Here is a 22058-nt window from a genome sequence, read left to right as displayed (position 1 = left end):
TCCAACCAACCATCCAACCAACCAACCAGCCCACTAATCAGTGAATCTCCAAGCAACCAGTCCACCAACTGAAATTAAAAAAAATAAAATCAATGTGACCTGACAAACAAATCACTTAATTAACCAACTAAAATAAGTAAAAAGTGAATGTTTTCGCCAGGGTCACCACATCACGATTACACCAGCAAAATGAAAACTGGATTAAAGAGCCGATCTGATGATTACGTCCTGTCGTTTTATTTTCAGAGTAAAAATGCTAAAACTGAGATTGAACGTTTAGCAAAGATAAAGAGACAATCAGTGAAAATGAAACACGGTTTTATAGCTCAACATCAAGGCTGAATCCGTCATAATTAACTGCAATAACTCAAATTACTGTCATAAACAAGGCGAATAACAACATCATTTACCGAGCAATAAAACCAAGACCGACTGGAATGAAGAGACCGGATAGAAAAGTGACACTTGAGTCGCTGTTTTTTTTTTCTCCAGACTTAACTGCAAGTTTTGATGTAGAACTGTGAGTTATGCGCTGAGAAACGAGCGTCGGGTCTTCTGAACGCGGCGCTGAGTGGAGCTGTAAAAGACGAGCGCCGGCCTCCTCCTGCTTTTGTTTCCTTCTGCTGCTGTAAGCCGAGCCCGAGCCCACTGCACATAATTGCCTCCATGTGTTACTGTGACAGTAATTAAACAATAAAAATTCAGAAGTCAATTAGTGAGCGGCGCTTCAGCTGTGGGAAGAAGAGGGGGAGGAAGAGAGAGAGAGAGAGGGAGAGAGGGAGGGAGGGAGCGAGCGAGGGAAAGCTTCCACCTCGTTTCCCGCTGCTCAGAAAGTTTTCCTGAAGCTTCGGCTCTCCGACCGTCACTGACGCTGATGATCCACTGATGTCCTCCACTGATGTCCTCCACTGATGTCCTCCACCTGTTTCTAAGTGAGGAGGAAGGAAACGTACAAAGAACCAAACCTCAATGTTCATCCATCCATCTTCTGCACTGTTTCATCCGGGGGTGAAAGAGTGGTTACAGACCTGGAGAGATACTCTTAGAGAAAAGAGAAGGAAAACATCCCGGTGTGGAGTTTGAAAGAAAATCAGGTCGGCGCCGAAAACTACAATTCTTTTAAATATAATAAAAGACTTGAAAATAAAAAAGGATTGACGGACGTGAAGTTCACGGGATTCTGTACGAATGTCCCAAACATCACAGTGCAAAGCATCATGGGATTGAGCCACTGAAATAAATCGGGTCACATAAACCGGCACAACTTTCGCATTACTTCATTCAGTCTTCTGATCTGAGAACCGGATAGAATTCAGTCCGACTGATGAGAAGAAATCAACCATGTAGACGCTGCCACTGCTTTGCTGAAACATGAAATTGAAGCCAAACGCAGGCACCTTCAACACCCTCAAGAAAAGCAGCTCTCAATATAGGAACCACTATAGAAGGTCCATTCAATTGGAAACTCAGTTTCGAGAGCGTCCAACAGATAATAGAAGGATAATAGCTGGTGGATGTGGAGCTGTCGCCCTGGTCTGCTCGGTGTTTCATCCGTCTGATGAGTGTGAACACTGTCGGATACTCGAAGGAAACCTGAGGATTGAAGGAGTCGTACCTGCAGCTCAGCTTGTCGGCGTGGTGATTTGTTGTCGGCGCAGAGGTTGAAGCGAGAGGAGAAATTCAAAGCGAGACACTGGATCAATCAGTGGAGTCACTAACACCCTCGCCCTCCTCTCCACTCGCCGGCGCTGCGATCGATGCTCATAGAAATTTCATGAACTTTAAACTGTGATTGACAGACAGCTCAGGCCTCCGAGGGGGAGGGCGAGGGGACCGAAAGAATAATGATAATAACTGATAATCAATTAATCCGTGTGTGAGAGGACGAGATCAGCTGTCTTGTTGTTACGATCAGCAGAAAGCCTTCCGTTTAGAAATGTTTATTCATGCGTCTGGGAACAAGGAATTTTACTGTTAAAGCTCAAAATTCATGAAAAATACATGAGTCAGTTTGGTCCAGCCTCGTAGTCCTGATTTACCTTTTCAATATTGAAAATCTAAAAACATGTTGAGCTGAATGAGTCTGTCCATTTTTCTTTATTTTATGTTATTTTACATTGTACTTGTGATCTAAAGCAAATAGTGAGTCCGTGTATCGTAGGTGGAACCTGGAATGAAACTGGCTGGTTTCTAGTCATTTATTAGAATAGATCAGTTATTATAGTGACGTGTAATCAGTGGTAGACGTGTTGAGAGGTTTGTTGTTGTACGATGTGCCGGGAGGAGTGAGGAGTGTTATGACGTGTGTGAGAGAGACATCCCTGACGCGTTTGGGGGTGTGATAGTGGCGTGTGACGTGTTTGGAGATATGATGGTGGCGTGTGATGTGTTTGGAGATATGATGGTGGCGTGTGACGTGTTTGGAGATATGATGGTGGCGTGTGACGTGTTTGGAGGTGTGATGGTGGCGTGTGATGTGTTTGGAGATGTGATGGTGGCGTGTGACGTGTTTGGAGGTGTGATGGTGGCGTGTGACGTGTTTGGAGGTGTGATGGTGGCGTGTGACGTGTTGGCATGTGATGTGTTTGGAGATATGATGGTGGCGTGTGATGTGTTTGGAGATATGATGGTGGCGTGTGATGTGTTTGGAGATATGATGGTGGCGTGTGATGTGTTTGGAGGTGTGATGGTGGCGTGTGATGTGTTTGGAGATGTGATGGTGGCGTGTGACGTGTTTGGAGGTGTGATGGTGGCGTGTGACGTGTTGGCATGTGATGTGTTTGGAGAAATGATGGTGGCGTGTGACGTGTTGGCGTGTGATGTGTTTGGAGATATGATGGTGGCGTGTGACGTGTTGGCGTGTGATGTGTTTGGAGATATGATGGTGGCGTGTGACGTGTTTGGAGATATGATGGTGGCGTGTGATGTGTTTGGAGGTGTGATGGTGGCGTGTGACGTGTTTGGAGATGTGATGGTGGCGTGTGATGTGTTTGGAGATGTGATGGTGGCGTGTGACGTGTTGGCGTGTGACGTGTTTGGAGGTGTAGTGATGGCATGTGACGTGTTTGGAGGTGTGATGATGGTGTGTGACGTGTTGGCGTGTGACGTGTTTGGAGGTGTAGTGATGGCGTGTGACGTGTTTGGAGGTGTAGTGATGGCGTGTGACGTGTTTGGAGGTGTGATGGTGGCGTGTGATCTGACTTGCTGTTAACGTGTTAACGTGTTAAGGTATGGACTTGCTGGTAGACGTTCGCTTTGCCAGAAGGCGTGTTTGTGGCAAAATGAATAGATTGGAGGGCGTTGGCGGCGTGTAACGCGCCAGCAGGCGTGTTGGTGGCGTGTGGCTGATCACACACCCGTGTTGACACAACAGGAGCCGTGTCGGCGCCTCGTGCTCGCCTTTGATCTCCACTCGGCTGTCGTCTTTTAATAGACAGCAGAATTGTGCCCTCCGCCGGGGGAATCTCCGACTCTCAGCAGAGATGTTTCAGATATCAAAGAGCACCGCGGCGCCGCTCCACTTACACAACGGGGACCTGTGGAACTAATGTCGGGTAATTAGCCGCTTCTGCGGGGGCATTTTCGACCGCCACTCCAGAAAATAATAACTTCTCAGGTGGGGGGCCTATTTCTTTAAGGCACTGTTCCTCCTCCCGTCGGCCCCGGCGCCCGGCGCTCATCACAGGGAGGTAATTATTCGCTGATTAACATGCTGGATCTGGGCGGATGTCGGCTCTAATCACAGGGGGCGTTGCGTCAGCGGCGGCTCTCGGCGGAGGAAGCAGAAGGGAAGTGGGTGTTGTTCTGTCTCCGAGTCCCAGCAGGCGCCGCGGCGAGGATACCTCAGGTGTGAGGAGGCCTGATCAGTCCTCAGCAGATCCATCTTCAGTCGGACATATTTTTCTCATTTAGTTAAAATCAAACCTCCAGACAGCCATCGCAGCCGGTGTTTCACTTTAACTGGTGTTTGTGTTATCTGAGGATCTTCCTCCTCCCTTTTGGGCTTTTGAAGATTCTATTTTTTTTTTTTTTTTTTTTACAAATTGTAGCTCCACTTAAGAAACTCAATTCATCTCAAGTTCCATACAAACATCAGAATTCAATGGGAAAAGCCCGTCTGTGTAAATATCTGCTGCACAAGCACTTATCTGTGAGTGTATAACCGACATGCTGAAAGCTATTTACAGCCTGCAGTGTTTTAACTTAATGCTAAGTCAGAAAATTAAACGTTAAAGAATTAATGCAATGCATGAATAAACATCGTGAATCTTAAGGGCAGCCTTTGAAAGCAGTAGGTGAACAAACACAGTCACAATTCAAGAGCTTTTATCATCAGCAGTGCACACAAAGTGAAATATAGCATGGTACAACAAATAAAACCAAAAAGTGTCCTAATTATATTGAGTGGAAATTTTTTCACAATAAAACCAGCGATAAAATCAGGTCAAATGCAAACTTCAAACAAGAAAGTACTAAAACAAATAAACCCCAAATCCCCCAAAACAAAGTCATGAACAGAGAATTCAGTCTAAAGAATCCAGAACTGGACTAAAGCCAGTCCAACGATTAGAAACCAGTGAAGGAACCAGTTTAGCAAGAGAATGAATTTGACTGAAAAGAGTGTAAACACTCCAGGATAATACTCCAAATCCCGTCTGAACTGAAGCCAAAAACAAAAAAACAATCCCCAAACTAGAAAAAAACATATAAATGCCACGAAAGACACAAAGAAAAATTTTTTTTATTAAAAGATTCACGATATTGAAAATCAAATAGACGTTTGTAAAGCGGTTCCATTCAGTGGGATGAGTGTAAACAAAAGGCAGCAGTGTGTCTCCTGGTTGTGGTCATGTCTCCTGGTTGTCATGTCTCCTGGTTGTCATGTCTCCTGGTTGTTGTCGTGTCTCCTGGTTGTCATGTCTCCTGGTTGTTGTCGTGTCTCCTACTTGTTGTCGTGTCTCCTGGTTGTTATGTCTCCTGGTTGTTGTCGTGTCTCCTGGTTGTTATGTCTCCTGGTTGTTGTCGTGTCTCCTGGTTGTTATGTCTCCTGGTTGGTGTCATGTCTCCAACATGTTGTCATGTCTCCTACATGTTGTCGTGTCTCCTGGTTGTCATGTCTCTTACTTGTTGTCATGTCTCCTACATGTTGTCGTGTCTCCTGGTTGTCATGTCTCCTGGTTGTTGTCATGTCTCCTACTTGTTGTCGTGTCTCCTACATGTTGTTGTGTCTCCTGGTTGTCATGTCTCCTGGTTGTTGACATGTCTCCTACCAGTTGTTGTGTCTCCTACTTGTTGTCGTGTCTCCTACATGTTGTCGTGTCTCCTACTTGTTGTCCTGTCTCCTACTTGTTGTCGTGTCTCCTGCTTGTTGTCTTGTCTCCTACTTGTTGTCATGTCTCCTACATGTTGTCTTGTCTCCTACTTGTTGTCTTGTCTCCTACTTGTTGTCGTGTCTCCTACTTGTTGTCGTGTCTCCTTGTTGTCATGTCTCCTGGTTGTTGTCATGTCTCCTACGTGTTGTCTTGTCTCCTACTTGTTGTCGTGTCTCCTACTTGTTGTCGTGTCTCCTGCTTGTTGTCGTGTCTCCTACATGTTGTCTTGTCTCCTACTTGTTGTCGTGTCTCCTACTTGTTGTCGTGTCTCCTGCTTGTTGTCATGTCTCCTACATGTTGTCTTGTCTCCTACTTGTTGTCGTGTCTCCTACTTGTTGTCTTGTCTCCTACTTGTTGTCGTGTCTCCTACTTGTTGTCGTGTCTCCTTGTTGTCATGTCTCCTGGTTGTTGTCATGTCTCCTACATGTTGTCTTGTCTCCTACTTGTTGTCGTGTCTCCTACTTGTTGTCGTGTCTCCTGCTTGTTGTCGTGTCTCCTACATGTTGTCTTGTCTCCTACTTGTTGTCGTGTCTCCTACTTGTTGTCGTGTCTCCTGCTTGTTGTCGTGTCTCTGCGGTGATGACTGAGTGATGAATTGAAGTCGGGGCGATAAAGCAGCAGATCGATAAGCCGGTGAGCGGATGCGTGGCGGGTTTATGGCAGCCGCTGCCGCTGCCGCTGCCGCTGCCGCCCTGCGCGACGCTAGTTGGCTACTTGACAAGCAGCAAAACAAATCAGGCCGTCCACTTCAGGCGCGGCGTGTCGTACATCTGTCAGCCTGGGCTCATCAGCGGCCGCCATCGGCGGGCGGCGGGGCCAAACGCCGCCACTGACCCACATCAATCAAACAGCGGAGGGGGAGATGGGAGATTGCGGCGCGTATTGGAGAGGCGTTGGGGGAGTCGCCGGCTGGCATATGAGATGGAATCTATTTGAAATGATAAGTGTGATACAGGAAGAAGCCACGCAGGGCCTCCGCCGCTCATAAAGTCCAGCCGCTCAGCGGGGACATGACTGCGCCTTCAACAAGGCCATCAGAAGGAGGAGGGGGGAGGGGGGGGGGGGGGGGGGGTGCGGGTATGGCCCCCAGGTTTCATCTCCGGCTGGTAAATATGTACAAAGCAGTGGCGTAGAAAAACAGATTCACAGCGAGAGTGCGAGACAAATAAATGTAAACAGCTGTGAGGAGGACGATGTAAACATGTGTACATGCTCCTGTGGAGCGTGGAACCCCGCTGCATTGTGGGAGCCGGGGAGAGCGAGAGCGGTAACGAGCCTGCAGAGGGGAGCCGCTGATCCAACAACAACAACAACATATCAGGAACAGTCATTTCATAAATAGTCCAAAACAATTAAAAACCAAACACAAAGCAGGCCTGGACCATTTTGAAAAAAAAACAAGAAACCAGTAAAAAAAAAAAGAAAAGAAGGGAAAAATGTGAAGCGAAGCCACGAAAACCAAAAAACAAACTAAATCTGAAAATAGTTCCAAACATCTTCAATATAGTCTATAAAAAGGTTAAGATGCAGGTCAAATACCAGTGTGAAATGGACAAAACAAGAATCAAACCACAAACTGATGAAAATCAAAAGATATAAAGTCTCACATCAGCTTGATCATGATAAAAGAAGCGGGTCTAAACCTTAAACAAAACATTATTTAACAAAATAAATCAATCAAGCTGAGTTCAGGCCAAGAAAACCTGAAAACCATTCTTAACTCCTGAGTCAAATTAAAATCTGAAACACGTGTATAAACATACTCCAGGTCAGAAATAGTGTCGATAAACCAGGAACACATTCCACCAGCAGAGATCTGAAAAGAAAACGGTTTAAAATGACGATGGCAACAAAACTGAAACCAGTCGAGGCTCTGAACAGAAGAATGTGACTAAAAGAACCAGAGGGAGGGAACTAGACTGAGGGAACTAGAGCGAGGGAACTAGAGCGAGGGAACTAGACTGAGGGAAGTAGAGCGACGGAACTAGACTGAGAGAACTAGACTAAGGGAACTAGACTGAGTGAAGTAGAGCGACGGAACTAGACTGAGAGAACTAGACCGAGGGAACTAGACTAAGGGAACTAGACTGAGGGAAGTAGAGCGACGGAACTAGACTGAGAGAACTAGACTAAGGGAACTAGACTGAGGGAAGTAGAGCGACGGAACTAGACTGAGAGAACTAGACTGAGGGAACTAGACTGAGGGAAGTAGAGCGACGGAACTAGACTGAGAGAACTAGACTAAGGGAACTAGACTGAGGGAAGTAGAGCGACAGAACTAGACTGAGGGAACTAGACTGAGGGAAGTAGAGCGAGGGAACTAGACTGAGGGAACTAGACTGAGAGAACTAGACTGAGGGAACTAGACTGAGGGAAGTAGAGCGAGGGAACTAGACTGAGGGAACTAGACTGAGAGAACTAGACTGAGGGAACTAGACTGAGGGAACTAGAGCGAGGGAACTAGACTGAGGGAACTAGACTGAGAGAACTAGACTGAGGGAACTAGACTGAGGGAACTAGAGCGAGGGAATTAGACTGAGGGAACTAAAACCCCAAAACATGTTGAAAACCAACCAGGTCAGTTTAGGCTTAAAAATTCCATAGAAACTCTTCTATCACATGAGGAGTGATGGCGGTCGAAGAGCCTAAAATCAGCCAAACCAGGACGCCAGACTGTTTTTTATTTTCTCCCGACTTTCCGATTCCTCAGATATTGTTTAGACGCCGTCGATCATTAGAATCTGTTCAACGTCGACTCACTTCCACTTTCTACCCTCTGGAGGCGACGCAAGCTGCTCCTCTCCTCTGAAGCTTCAAATCTGCTGTCCAGGAATTACTCCAACATGTCACCCGTACCCCCGCCCTCCTTCTCCTCCTCCTCCTGCTCCTCCTCCTCCTCCTCCTCCTCACCTCCTCCTCCTCCTCCTCCTCCTCCTCCCTTTCCTCAGTCACTTAGTCACCTAATAACAGAGCGTGCCGCTCAGCGGGACGCCGACCAGCCGTTTGATCACTCGCACAGCGAGCAGAGAGGGAGAGCGATAAATACTGATTAAATATATAAAGAATGGCCCCTCTCCTGCTCTCACCTCTGAATTATCTCCCTTGCGCTCGCTCTCGGCTTTATAAAAAGGCTCAGACAGCAGCAGAGAGCGACGGCAGCGGCCTCCTCGCACACAAAGAAGAGCAGGGGAGAAAATCAATACAAATTACGATGGAGAAAGTGGCACTGATGCCTGGAATTGCAGCATATGTTTACACTAAATCAGGCAATCTGTCTTCATATGGGCGGTGTAATGCGTGGGGCGGGGGAGGCTGCGGGGGGGGAGGCGGGCCAGCGGAGGGAGGGGGGGTCAGGGTTCGTGCTGCCAGCCGCTGCTCTCCCAATTATTGCAGCTCTTTGCGGGGAGGCAGCCCGCTATCGATTGGCCGGGAGGAGAAGCGGGGGCCCTGCAGGCAGCCAATGGGGCGCTGGGGTCAAAGGGCAGCCAGATTTTAATAAGGAGAAGTAATGGGCTTAATTTCTTCAGGGGGGGGGGGGGGGGGGGAGTCAAGCCTGTCCAGAGGTTCATTAAAAACCTCCATCTTTGTGTCGTCCGCCATCTGTGATGAGTTTTTTCTCCTATTGTGAAGGAGCAGCCATCACCACCTCCTCCTCCTCCTCCTCCTCCTCCTCCTCTTCATCCTCCTCCTCCTGCTCCTCCTCCTCCTCCTCCTCATTCAAAATGATTCACATGGTTCAGTCAGTAAACAAAACAAGCTCGTCGTTTTGTTTTTCCTAGGATGGTGAAGGAATCAGCGGTCCTGCTCTGGCCTCTGATTGGCTCGTCATGAATAATCTACCCAATCATTTTGGCGAGCTCTCCCGTTTCATGAAGGCACGAGCCAATCAGAGCCAGAGGAGAAGCAGCGTCATCACAGTAAGGAAATTATATGGAGTTCAGCTTCACTTTGTTGACAAATACTTTTTCCGCCAACTCTACTTCTAAATTGGCTCATTCAGATATTGTCACCAGTCATTATTTGTTAGTACATGTCATGTATTCATTAGCCAATCAGAGGCCCAGTAGGGTGAGCGCTGGTTGAAGATGAAGATCAGCTTCAAGGCTCCAGGTGGGTTTGGGATCAGATGAGATATTTGAAGGAAACCGGCTCTGCGGGTTTGTTTCTGTGTCTTTGTCCTTTTACCGCTTTGGAAATCAAAGTAAATTGTGATGCAGATGGAGAGTTGAACATCACACCTCCTCCTCCTCCTCCTCCTCCTCCTCCTCCTCCTCCTCCTCCTCCTCCTCTCTGAGTGTAAATGGGACTTTATTGAATTGCAGCAGCTCCCATTGAGCCTGGCTCTTGTTCTATAAGTTGCGATGTATGTTCGTGGTGCCGGGAGAGGATCCGGTTTGGGATTCGCCGCTGATTGCTGCTCCAGTCGTCTCGCTTGCATTATCTCCATTCATCCCCGCGCTGCTCCGCTGCATCCAACCCAAAAAGTCTCTCTGGAATCCCACAATGAATCTGGGCTTGCAGCAGCAGCAGCAGGCGGAGGTAATGTATTCAGGGCCGCAGCCTGCTTCCTCTCGCCAAAGAAATCCAACATGGCAGCGGCTGCGGCGAGGGCCTCGTCCCTCAGCGCTCTGTCACCCTTCAGATATCTTCCCCACCCCAGTCGCAGCCTTGAAAGCCCTCTTTTCTCCTCCGCCGCCGCTTGAAACGGGCTCCGACAAATTTGATTTAGCAGCTCGCGGTCGCCCATTCCCGGGGAAAGAAAACAAATATTGTTATAATGGTAATAACATCTATTTGGAGCGCCGGCGACAAACGGCGGCGGGGCCCTTTGAAGGAGACCCCTCTGTGCCGCCGTATCACAGCCTTATTCTTATTCATGAAACCCGCGGTTATGCATATTAGCGCAAACTAGCTATTCTACTCAGCGGCATTTGGTGTGTCAATCATCCTTACAGGATACAAGAGCCAACGGTGACAAAAGCGGAGTGGGCAAGATCGGCTGACAAATTGTCCCCAAAGTCAAATTTGACAGCCTTTTATGATTAATGGGCTTGATTATGGAGAAGTATCTCCCCGAACTCATTTCCGGGTGTTTCTGCGGCTCGGCTCGGCTCAGAGGATGAAGAGGAGGAGGAGGGAGGCAGATTGTTTGTGGAGGTGAATGAGTGGAAAAGAAGAGGCAGGAGAGAAAGGGGCTCGGCTGAGGAGAGGTGGGATTGAATTAGCGGCGGAGGAAGAGGAGAGGTGGAGTGTGAGGTCTCATGCTTAATAAATAAACAGCAGCGGAGATAAGAGAGAGAGAGAGAGAGAGAGAGAGAGAGAGAGAGAGAGAGAGAGAGATGAGCAGACAAGCTGCTTGCTCGCCCCGTGCGTTAGCGCTCACTGCTAATGAGAACCAACAGAGAGAAGCTGGAGATCACAGAGAGGGCTGAGGCTCCGTACGACGACGGAGAGGAGGGTGGGGGTGGTGGTGGGGGTGGGGGTGGGGGGGGTATGAGGATGTGAATGTCCAGACTCCATCAATGATCCTTCACACCAGCAGCACACACATCCATCTTTATTACGCCGAGTCCACATGGTGGCGTTACGAAGGCCAGACGGCCCTGTGCCTCCTCACCACTTCCCGGTCGCCACCTCCATGTGTCGTGACGATGACATCGACTTTGAAGCCGCGTTTACACGATGAATACGAGTGTGTACGGAAAACTTTCTTCACTTTTGGAGGGTCCGTGTACACCCCGGTGTTTTTGTCTCGACTCCCGAGGTGGAGAGATTCTTTCACCGTTGCGATTCCCTCCTGCAGAGACTGATGGAGGCGCTCCCCTCAAGTTGAAAATACATGCGCTTGTAAACAAACATGGCCGACCCGTAGTGGTTTGACTTGCGTTCTCATTCTAGTTTTTTCGTCCCAATCAGTAGTTTAATACTTGAAACTCTCCGCTGAAAGTAACTGATTCCTCATCAGTCCATACGGATGTCGGGTTCTCTCAATATTTTCACGTTTATAGCTTCTTGTTCTCTGTGGTTTCATTACTAAAACAAGCAACAGCGCCCTCCCGTGGCCCGGCAGACTAACTACATCATGGTCGGTGTGTTCACTGCTGCAGTGGAAACGCTCTCCTTATTTTTTTTTTTTTCAACGGATTAGGTGTTACGTAAACGTAAAACTGCAAAACCTGGTGAGCCTGACACATGTTCAACCTAAACTCAACCACTGATCTAATCTAAGCCAGTGTCTGATAAGACATAGAGACACGCCGGCTGTGTTACTGCTGGACCTTCATCAGGTGAGCAGGGGGCGTCTGAGGCCACGTTTACACGTACCTGGGCTTTTACAAAAGTGGGTATTTCCCCTCTGCGTTTACAAAAAAAACTTCATTGACATGGACCCGCATATACTAATAGTTTAGAGCTGCTATGAGCAGCCAGGCCTGCAGGGGGCAGTGTAACGAGAAGCATGATAGCCAATCAGAATCCTGGAAACTCTGGTACTTGTAAAGGTGGCCTTCATCAGACGCCTGAACCACGTCTTCCTCTCATTATGGAGGAGTAGTATCACAAACCTTCATGGTCTCTCCTGATCTCTTGGCTCCATCATGAAGAGTGAAGCAGATAAAACTCATCTCAGCTGCTTGAATTCACTATTGGGACCAAAAGTTACTCGTAATAGGTGATGTAGGGAATGTAGACGCACAGAATGACCATAAACAAACATCCAGCCACAAATAAGAGACACAGAATCACCATAAAAAGACAATAGAAGAAGAAAAAGGAGCAAATCATGACTACGAAGACGATACGTGACACAGAGAAGCCAAATATTAACCACGGTTTATTTTTCTCTCTCTTTCTTCCTCCTGCAGCCTTGAACGAGCCCACCATCGACTACGGCTTCCAGAGGTTACAGAAGGTCATCCCTCGCCACCCCGGAGACCCCGAGAGGTTACCTAAGGTCAGTCCAGGTGCAGTTCGGAGGTCGGGGGTGGGACGAGGAGCAGCGTTCCACCCAGACTGCAGCCGTCAGTCAGCGCTGCCGCCGACGGGCCTCTGGTTAACCCGGGTTACGGCCGCATGCGGGGGGCCGCCGGTCCCTCGGCGGACGGCGTGGACCACCTGCCCGGCACGAGCCGGGGGCTTCTGGAGGTGTTTAATGTGGCGCAGGACCGAACTGGAGCCGCCTGATTGGATTTGTTGGTTCTGCTCGGCGAGCTCCTGGCGCCGCTCGCTGCCAGCGGGGCAGATTGTTTCTGAGCCTTCAAACAGGAAACAGCTGTTTATGGGAGCAAATCCCGCCGCTGTTTCCCCCCTCCGCTGGCGAGGAGGAAGAGGAGGAGGAGGAGGAGGAGGAGGAGGGCGGCGAGTCGCTGGCATGGTGCTGGAGAGCCGCGGCGAGGCAGCTGATCGGGCTGGATTTGTAAGAAATGTTTGTTTTGGGTTTGAAAGGAGAATAGAAGCTGGTGGTGAAGCAACTTCCTGCCTGCAGTGGTGAAGCGGTTTGCAGCGGCGCTTCACCCGGGGAAGGTCCCCGGTTTGAGTCTGGCTCAGAGGCGTTTCTGCATGTGAAGGTTGTGTGTTTTTTTGGGGGTTTCTTCAAGGTTGAACTTGTGAGTTTAAACAGCCCATGTGACTGCGTGTTCAAAGGTTTAACCCTTTAACTGACGACGTATCTGGTAACGGCGGCGTCGTTCCCGCTGCTTGCAACTCAACTCTTCTCTTCAATCGTCAGTAAACTGGCCGTGGAAATACTGTGTGAAATACTTCAGAGTATTGAATGTTTATGTGGGATCAAACTGAACTGGAGTTCATTGAACCTTTAACAGTAAAAACTGATTCAGTCTAGTTCCAACATGAAATAATGTGAAAAAAAAAACTTTTCTCCATGAATCCAAAAAATGTAGATTTTTCTTTTGTGTGTGTGAAACTCTAAAACTATAGTTTATTTATTATAATAACATATATATTCTCGTGGAGAGGAGAGAGTTTTTAGCAGGAAGAAACTTGATGGAATAAACAAAAAAAACCAAAAAAAAAAACCCTCGCACTATTATTTTGTAATATGTAAATGTAACTGTACTATATTATCGAAAAAACACCAAATTCTTTTAGTAAATGTGAATTATCTACAAATAGCTCTTGATATACTTTTGTTTCTGGGAAAATAATCGTTTTAACTTTCTACAACAGGAATCGATGCTGTTTGGAGGTTTATTTAAGTAATAGACTGTTAAAACTGAGTGATTTAAAATCTTTAAAACACTAGAAAATGTTCTATTTCGAATAAACATTTAGCTTGAAGAAATGTGAATCAGCTCCTCGAGTTGTCAGGATCTTCATCTTCCTCAGTAAAGAAACTAAAAACTTCCGTTTAAAAAAAGCAGCTGAAGCAGTTCTGTTGTTTTGTGGAAGATTAAACTTGCTTTGGGTGATTTTGCAGTTTTTTTTGCATCGTCTGCCTGTAAACTCCTGCAGCTTCTGCAGCTTCTGCAGCTTCTGCAGCACCGAGAGGCTTTCTGCTTAATGTCACTGAGGGCTGAAGCTTTCGGAGGGTTTTGTTGAGCTTTCCAGAGTTTCTTTAAGCTTTCTGAAACCGTCTGTCGGGGCGTCCGTTTACACGACACCGGTGTTCTGATCCACTGTATCTGCAAAGTTTTGATCTCGGCTCCCGAGGCGGAAAGATTCTTTCACGGTCGCTTTTCTCTCCTGCAGAGACTGATGGAGGAGCTCCTCCCCCGTCCGTCCCTCCTGTCGAAAAGATTTCCTTCTGCTCATGAGCCTGTAAACAAACATGGCCGACCCGTAGCGGTTTGACTCGTGGTCGTAGTCTAGTTTTATCGTCCAGATCAGCAGTTTTAGAGTCGAGATTCTCCCCTGGTAGCATCTGATTCCTCAGCAGTCCAGAAGAACGTCGGGTTCTTCAGGTTTCTAGTTTATTGTTCTCTGCACACGTCTGTGTGGTTTCATTACTAAAACAAGCGACAGTGCCCTCCGGTGGCCCGGCAGACTAACTACATTGTTAGGGTTAGGTGTTGTCATGTGGAACGTTGTGGTGTGAACGGGCCTCAGAACAAAGTGCAAACAGCAGGACACTCTGGGGGGGTTTCTGATTCTTCTGGCCTGGATGAAGACTGAACCGGTTCAACTGTTTCAGTTCGTTGACCAGCTGGTTCTGGACTTCATGGTTCTGAGTTTTGTTCTCTCTTTTCAACAGTCTGATGTTTAAGATGGTAGTGATCGGTTCCATTACGGTTTCATTGCGGCAGCGGATCTGGACTGATCCTGGACTGGTTTGAGATCAGTTCTCTGGTTCTGGTCCTGAACTGGTTTGAGATCAGTTCTCTGGTTCTGGACTGGTTTGAGATCAGTTCTCTGGTTCTGGACTGGTTTGAGATCAGTTCTCTGGTTTTGGACTGGTTTGAGATCAGTTCTCTGGTTCTGGACTGGTTTGAGATCAGTTCTCTGGTTTTGGACTGGTTTGAGATCAGTTCTCTGGTTCTGGACTGGTTTGAGATCAGTTCTCTGGTCCTGGACTGGTTTGAGATCAGTTCTCTGGTTTTGGTCCTGAACTGGTTTGAGATCAGTTCTCTGGTTCTGGACTGGTTTGAGATCAGTTCTCTGGTTTTGGACTGGTTTGAGATCAGTTCTCCGGTTCTGGTCCTGAACTGGTTTGAGATCAGTTCTCTGGTTCTGGACTGGTTTGAGATCAGTTCTCCGGTTCTGGTCCTGAACTGGTTTGAGATCAGTTCTCTGGTTCTGGACTGGTTTGAGATCAGTTCTCTGGTTCTGGTCCTGAACTGGTTTGAGATCAGTTCTCTGGTTCTGGACTGGTTTGAGATCAGTTCTCTGGTTCTGGTCCTGAACTGGTTTGAGATCAGTTCTCTGGTTCTGGACTGGTTTGAGATCAGGTTGTTAGTTAAATTCTAATGATTTTTTCCCAGATGGGATTTATTCTTGCTCCGATACTGCTGATTCTGGCCCGTTTCCTTTGTTGATTTTTGCATTTTCAACATTTTTTCTAGGAATTACCAATAATGAGGTAAAAACTATTCTGAAGTTTCTGAACGTGAAGTAATACTTCATTTAGAGTTTCTGCAGATAATTTTAGGTCGTGAAGAAAAAAAAAGTGATTAAAAAAAAAAAGTTGATTAAACTTATTTGATCAACAAAACAGGACGGCTCCTTTAAGATCTGAGCTGAAGACACACACACACACACACACACACACACACACACACACACACACACACACACACACACACACACACACACACACACACACACACACACACACACACACACACACACACACACACACGGCGCGAGCAGCCGTCAGGTGTCCTGTTAGTATGAAGAGATTATCGCGGCTGCGAGGCCGCTAACTGAGGCAGATTCTCAGAGGCAGCAGTGGCGGCGGTGGCGGCGGCGGCGGCGGCGTCAGATGGACTCTGACACTCCAAAGCAGCTGCCAAATTGAAACCATTTATCAAAATCTGACATCGGAGATCCAGTCACCAAAAAAGTAGTTTATTTGTAAATTGATACTAATAGTGAGCGTGTATTGTCTGGACCTTTGATGGTCTGATTTGCAGCCAGAGTGGAACGTCAAGCACCTTCCTCCTCCTCCTCCTCCTCCTCCTCCTCCTCCTCCCCCTCCTCCTCCTCCAGCGCGCCTCCATCTGTCTGTTAAATATTTATTTATTCAAAGAAAACTCAATACGCTGCCACTGCGTTTCCCCTCCCGGACGTTTTGGAATCAGCGAGGAAAAGCGGCGCCCGGCGAGGTGACGGGACGGCGCCCGAGCAGCGGCGGGTTAAAGCGGCTGTCACTTCTCTTTGGCTTTCACCTGCAGCCGGCGCTCTCGCCGCGATTGGCGCGAGACGGCTGCGACGGGCCGGCGGCTGATTGATTCGTCGTAGGCGTCGGGCGGGGGATTGTGGGAGCGGCGAGCGGGCCGATAGCGTTAACCTCAACGCGGAGCGCGACTCTAGAACAAAAAAACTGAGGCGAAGACACCCGGCGCAAACTCAACTGTTAGCATACTCTGTTAGCATACCCTCGCTAACGCAAATGAAAACTGTTAAGAAGTTACGACGCAGCGTCGTTCAGCAGAGAGACTTAAAAGTATTAACGACTTCTCTTTATTTTATGCAAAAACTTTAACATAAACAACAACTTGATCGGAAGGAATTTAAGTTAAGCATCAATATTTGCTAATAAAACCTGGTATAGTGAGGCAGTGTGTGTGTGTGTGTGTGTGTGTGTGTGTGTGTGTGTGTGTGTGTGTGTGTGTGTGTGTGTGTGTGTGTGTGTGTGTGTGTGTGTGTGTGTGTGTGTGTGTGCGTGTGTGTGTGTGTGTGTGTGTGTGTGTGTGTGTGACTGGTGACCCGTACAGAGCAGTTTAATCGCGTTCGCCGCGTCGCCAGCGCACCTTCAGCTCTGATCGTTGACCCCCGTCCGGCCTCGCGGGGCACCACCCGTCCGTTCAGGGAGTTTTTTTTTTAAAAGAATTCCATCCCACTTCATGAATGAGCGGATTTCTTCCGGTGTTCATTGAGAATAATGAGCTCCATCCGACTCATGAGCTGAATTTCAATCGGCCGCCTCTGAATGGAATTAACCCGGCGCCGTGTCCCACATCATTAGAATGGCTCCGCGCCTGATAACCGCTAATCTACAGATCCGCGGCGATGTGGCCTCCTGCTCCTCCTCCTCCTCCTCCTCTTCCTCCTCCTGCTCCTCCTCCTCCTCCTCCTGCAGGTCCATCCATATTTTATAGAGATCAGCAGGGCGGCGGCTGTATCTGTAGCTCTGCTCTGGGTGATTTATCATTGTTAAGGCCGCTGTCTGATGGCTTCTCCTCCAGGGTCACGCTGATCCCTGTTCGCCTCGCACCTCCTCAACCACAGAGCCGGCCCCCCGTAATTAAGCCCCTAGAAACCAATGGAAGAAAATGGGGGGGGGGGGGGGCAAAGGGGGAGAAAAAGGAGGAATATGTCAAGAGATGGACAGAAGAAGGGCGAGGGCGGCAGAGGATTTTCTCTTTTTCACAGTTTTTAAGGTTGGAGAGCGAGAAGCACTGAGATCAACCGTGTTGATAAAAGGAACAAAGAGCGACGTCGTGGTGAAGCTGGTTTCACACGACAGAACTCCTCCGTACTGATCAACACGAACTGCTGGAAACGACCTCTTCTAAAGTCTTTAAAAGCTTTTCTCCAGCTGAACCGTGAGGAAAACAGGCCAGAGAGCCGCCGACTAAACAAACCATGGATCCAATGAAGGAAAGAATCCCAAATTAAAATCCACCAGATTAGACTGCGCATGAACAAGAAGCGGCTTCAAAGATCCAAAAATGTTTCAAAGAGACTGAAAGAGCCCCGAGAAACAGTAAATAGTCCAACGCGTGTATCAACAAAGAAACGACAGGAAGCGTTATAAAAATACAGAAAGTAACTTCATTACTGACAAATATTGTAATTAACTTTAAGATCGACGGCTTCAGAGAGAACGGACCAAATAGGGAATGAAAATAACCTGAAAGACACAAGAATGAACCAGAAAACAGCTTTAATATGACAAAAACAACAGCAGGTCATCAAACAAACAAAAACAAAAAAAGAGAATTTAATGTGGTTAAAATCTCCAATAAACAAAAACGACCAGGAATTAAACAATAAATAAATAAATAAATAATTTCTGTCGAAACTTAAACAAATTAAATCAGAGGCTCAAACAGCGTGACAGAAAACACTTTAAGGTAAATCAACCATGAAAAGAATAAAAACCAGAGAGACCAAAGATTCACCAAGAGGTGGAAAAACAAAGAGACGGAAGCAAAACGATCGTATGAAGATTAAAAAATAAACTTAATAGTGACAGAAATGACCAGAAATGATTAAAACATTATTACAGAAGATCAAAATAAGATATAAGATATAAGATAAGATATCCCTTTATTTATCTCGCATGTGGAGAAATTTGTAGTGGTACAACAGGATAGTACAGAGAAAGAAGCACACATAGCAGGAACTAAAAAAAAAAGCAGGTAAAAATACAATATAATAGAAAAAATATGCACACGGTGCCTATAAGTGTGGACATGTACACATATGTACACAATATGGGGGTGGATGTATTTTACATAGTAAAATACATGATGTCCAGAATGACCAAAACAAAACAATAATAAAGACGGAAAAAGAAAGAAGTTATGATGAACAGAACAAGACTAATAGAATGATGAATGAAAACAAAATACTACTAATAATAATAATAACAATTATTAGTTTATATATTTATTTTTAATTTTTTCAGTTGTTGCTGCTCAATAAGTTTGATTTGTGGGAGTCTGTCACAACCTCTCATCCACAAGGTGGAAATTCTGATCAAAAGAGAAAAAAACTCCCGTCAAAAACGATGAAGGGGCGGCTTCACACACACACACACACACACACACACACACACACACACACACACACACACACACACACACACACACACACACACACACACACACACACACACAGCACACACACAGGAGCTCCGGGGAGTTTTCAGGTGGAGAGAAAAAAGGCTCTCAGTGGGTTTAATCAGCTCAACATCCAGGAGGAGGAAGAGGAGGAGGAGGAAGAGGAGGAGGAGGATCCCCTCAGACTGTGTGTGTGTGTGTGTGTGTGTGTGTGTGTGTGTGTGTGTGTGTGTGTGTGTGTGTGTGTGTGTGTGTGTGTGTGTCACGTCGCTTCACTTTTGTCTCGTTGCAAAAAAAAAAAAAGAAGAATCCTGGATTTACAGTTTTTAGCTTGAGAAGATAAATAACTGGAGGATTTTACTTCTTTCCTCTTCCTGTACGTACCTCAGTGAAACGAGTGGGAGCAGGAGCTCGGTGGCGCCCTCTGGTGGAGGGAGTGGTGGAGGGAGTGATAACGACCACAGCAAAGCAGAGAAGCAGGAGAAACTCTGATGTGTGAAAACTTCAGTGAAGCTAAAAGATGCTGGAAAGAAAGAATTGTTGGAACCAAGTGAAGTAGAAAAACACACAGAACGTGTAGTTCATGTACCTGATTGACTGTTTCCTGATCAATCATACAAACATTTCATATAATTTAATTATTCTATTACTCACCAGATAAAGTGAAAATCATCACGTCTAAAACATGGACCGATTTGAGAAATGATATATAAATATAGTATAAGTATAATATAAGTATAGTATATCAGACCTTCATCACATGTTTGTTTCACACTATGAAAGAGCTTCAGGAAATATTTCAGCTCGTGTGTATGTGGCTAATTTAAAAAAATAAATATTTTCATTATAATATTTATTTTTTATTCAAAATTGGATTTTTAAACAATCAAGATTTTCAAATATCTTCTTTCTATAAATGATAATCTCAGAATACTTCCAGCAATATTCCAATCTACTTTGTGGAAACTTTGATTGTGAAAATACAGAGAGATCTTTTATTTTGTTTTTTTGTTTAATTTAGTTTTCCAATGATTTGAATCGTAACTTTTTAATTATAGTAAAACTCACAGCAGCTTATTGGCTGCCGACATTCCGCAGATGATGATGATGATGCTGATGCTGATGATGATGATGATGATGATGATGATGATGATGAATGGGAGTAGTGCATTACTGCATTGATCGGTGCCTTTCAGCACTCCGACTGCCAGCAGCCTTCCTCCTCCCCCTCCCCTCCTCCTCCTCCTCCTCCTCCTCCTGCTGCTCCTCTTCCTCCTCCTCCTGCTCCTTTTCCTCCTTCTCCTCCCCTCCTCTCCTCCTCCTCTCTCATCCCCCTCCCCTCCTCCTCCTCCTCCTCCCCTCCTCCTCCTCCTCTCTCCCCCTCCCCTCCCCCCTCCTCCTCCTGCTCCTCCTCCTCCTCCTCTCTCCTCCCCTCCTGCTCCTCTCTCCTCCTCCTGCTCCTCTTCCTCCTCCTCCTCTCTCCTCCCCTCCTCCTCCTGCTGCTCCTCTTCCTCCTCCTCCTGCTCCTCTTCATCCTCCTCCTCTCTCCTCCTCCTCCCCTCCTCCCATCATCCTCTTCTCTCCTCCCCTCCTCCTCCTCCTGCTCCTCTTCTTCCTCCTCCTCCTCCTCCTCCTCCTGCTGCTCCTCTTCCTCCTCCTCCTGCTCCTCTTCTTCCTCCTCCTCCTGCTCCTCTTCCTCCTCCTCCTCCTTATGAACTAAAGTCAAGAAGAAGAATCAGAAACCAAAACGCTGAGCTAAACTCCCAACGTGCCGACGGCTCTTAGCAATAAAGCTAACTGCTATTTATAGCACGCTAATGCTAATCACAGCGACTGTGGATAGAGAATATTGCTGATGTTGCTTTAATGCAGCAGTCGGGAGTTTATTGAATTAGTAACCACTCAGACAAACTCTTTGGCTAATGCTAAAGGTAACGGCTGTTAGCTGAACAGAAAGACGCTGCAGCTCCAATGACAAACGTAGCGAAACTTCATTAGCTTAATTCTACTATTAGCGAATCCGTTGCTGACAATAGAAACGTTTTTTTCAGTAACACGTTACTTCACATGTCCTTCTGGCTCGTTTGGTGAAAGGCTTCAGATAATGCTATTGCTGATGCTAATGCTAATGCTAACATAGGCGTTATTACAAAATGGGTGAAAGTTTACGACTGGATGGAAATATTGGACAGGAGGGTGGAGCTCCAGCTGATCCTCCTCCACCACACTCCGTCTTTGTTACACACACACACACACACACACACACACACACACACACACACACACACACACACACACACACACACACACACACACACACACACACTGAGCAGCAACACTGAGGCCTCTGAGGCGTCATTAATTTGAGAAGGCTGTTGTGTCTGTCAGAAACTAATGAAAATAGAAGGACACACACACACACACACACACACACACACACACACACACACACACACACACACACACACACACACACACACACACACACACACACACACACGCGCAACACACACCTGGAAACAGTTCACAAAAATGTGAAGACTTTAGCTTGTGTGTGTGTGTGTGTGTGTGTGTGGGTGGGTGGGTGGGTGGGTGTGTGTGTGAGAGAGAGAGAGAGAGAGAGAGAGAGAGAGAGAGAGAGAGAGAGAGAGAGAGAGAGAGAGAGAGAGAGACAGGCAGCTGCTGCCTCGTGTGTCTCGCTGCTGCAGCAGAGCGAAGGAGACATTAACTAACTTCTGTTTTCTAATGGAGATTAATGAAGCCTGAGCACGCACACACACACACACACACACACACACACACACACACACACACACACACACACACACACACACACACACACACACACACACACACACACACACACACACACTTGAAGACATGTAGTTTTTGTAAAAAGCTAATTGTAGTAAGAGAAGCTGAACTCAGTCTAAACTTTTCCATCTTTTAATTTAACGTAGAAAATGTTTGTGTTTTAAATTTTTCCGGTTTCATGTCGGTTCGATTCCTTCATCAGACTCGTCCTTTAGGAACAATCAGACGAAAACGTCTTGCTCAGTTTTACATGTCTGGAAAAAAAACACATTTTCGAGATACAAAACTGCAATCTAGTACACATAGGTCTATTAAAACTGAGTTTTTAGTCATTTTAAACATTAAAATCCTGATTTATGACCCAATTTGTTTTCTTTTACAATTTTTTTATGATTTATATTCTTAATTA

General features: G+C 46.6%; 1 protein-coding gene across 4 annotated transcripts in view; it reads left to right on the top strand.

Moving 5' to 3' along the window:
• The window catches only part of LOC308110786 (transcription factor COE3), a 146471-nt gene that overhangs the window by 109899 nt on the left and 14514 nt on the right, over positions 1-22058 (top strand). For all 4 annotated transcript variants that reach the window (XM_080465358.1, XM_080465355.1, XM_080465356.1 and 1 more), the window contains exon 11: positions 12236-12324. In XM_080465358.1, the coding sequence (XP_080321484.1) occupies positions 12236-12324 (89 nt within the window). The remainder of the gene's footprint in view (positions 1-12235; positions 12325-22058) is intronic.

Source organism: Lipophrys pholis (assembly GCF_963383615.2).
Source record: "Lipophrys pholis genome assembly, chromosome: 6".
Lineage (NCBI taxonomy): Eukaryota > Metazoa > Chordata > Actinopteri > Blenniiformes > Blenniidae > Lipophrys > Lipophrys pholis.
The sequence above is the reverse complement of the archived record's forward strand: the minus strand, read 5'-3'. Positions and strand labels throughout refer to the sequence as shown.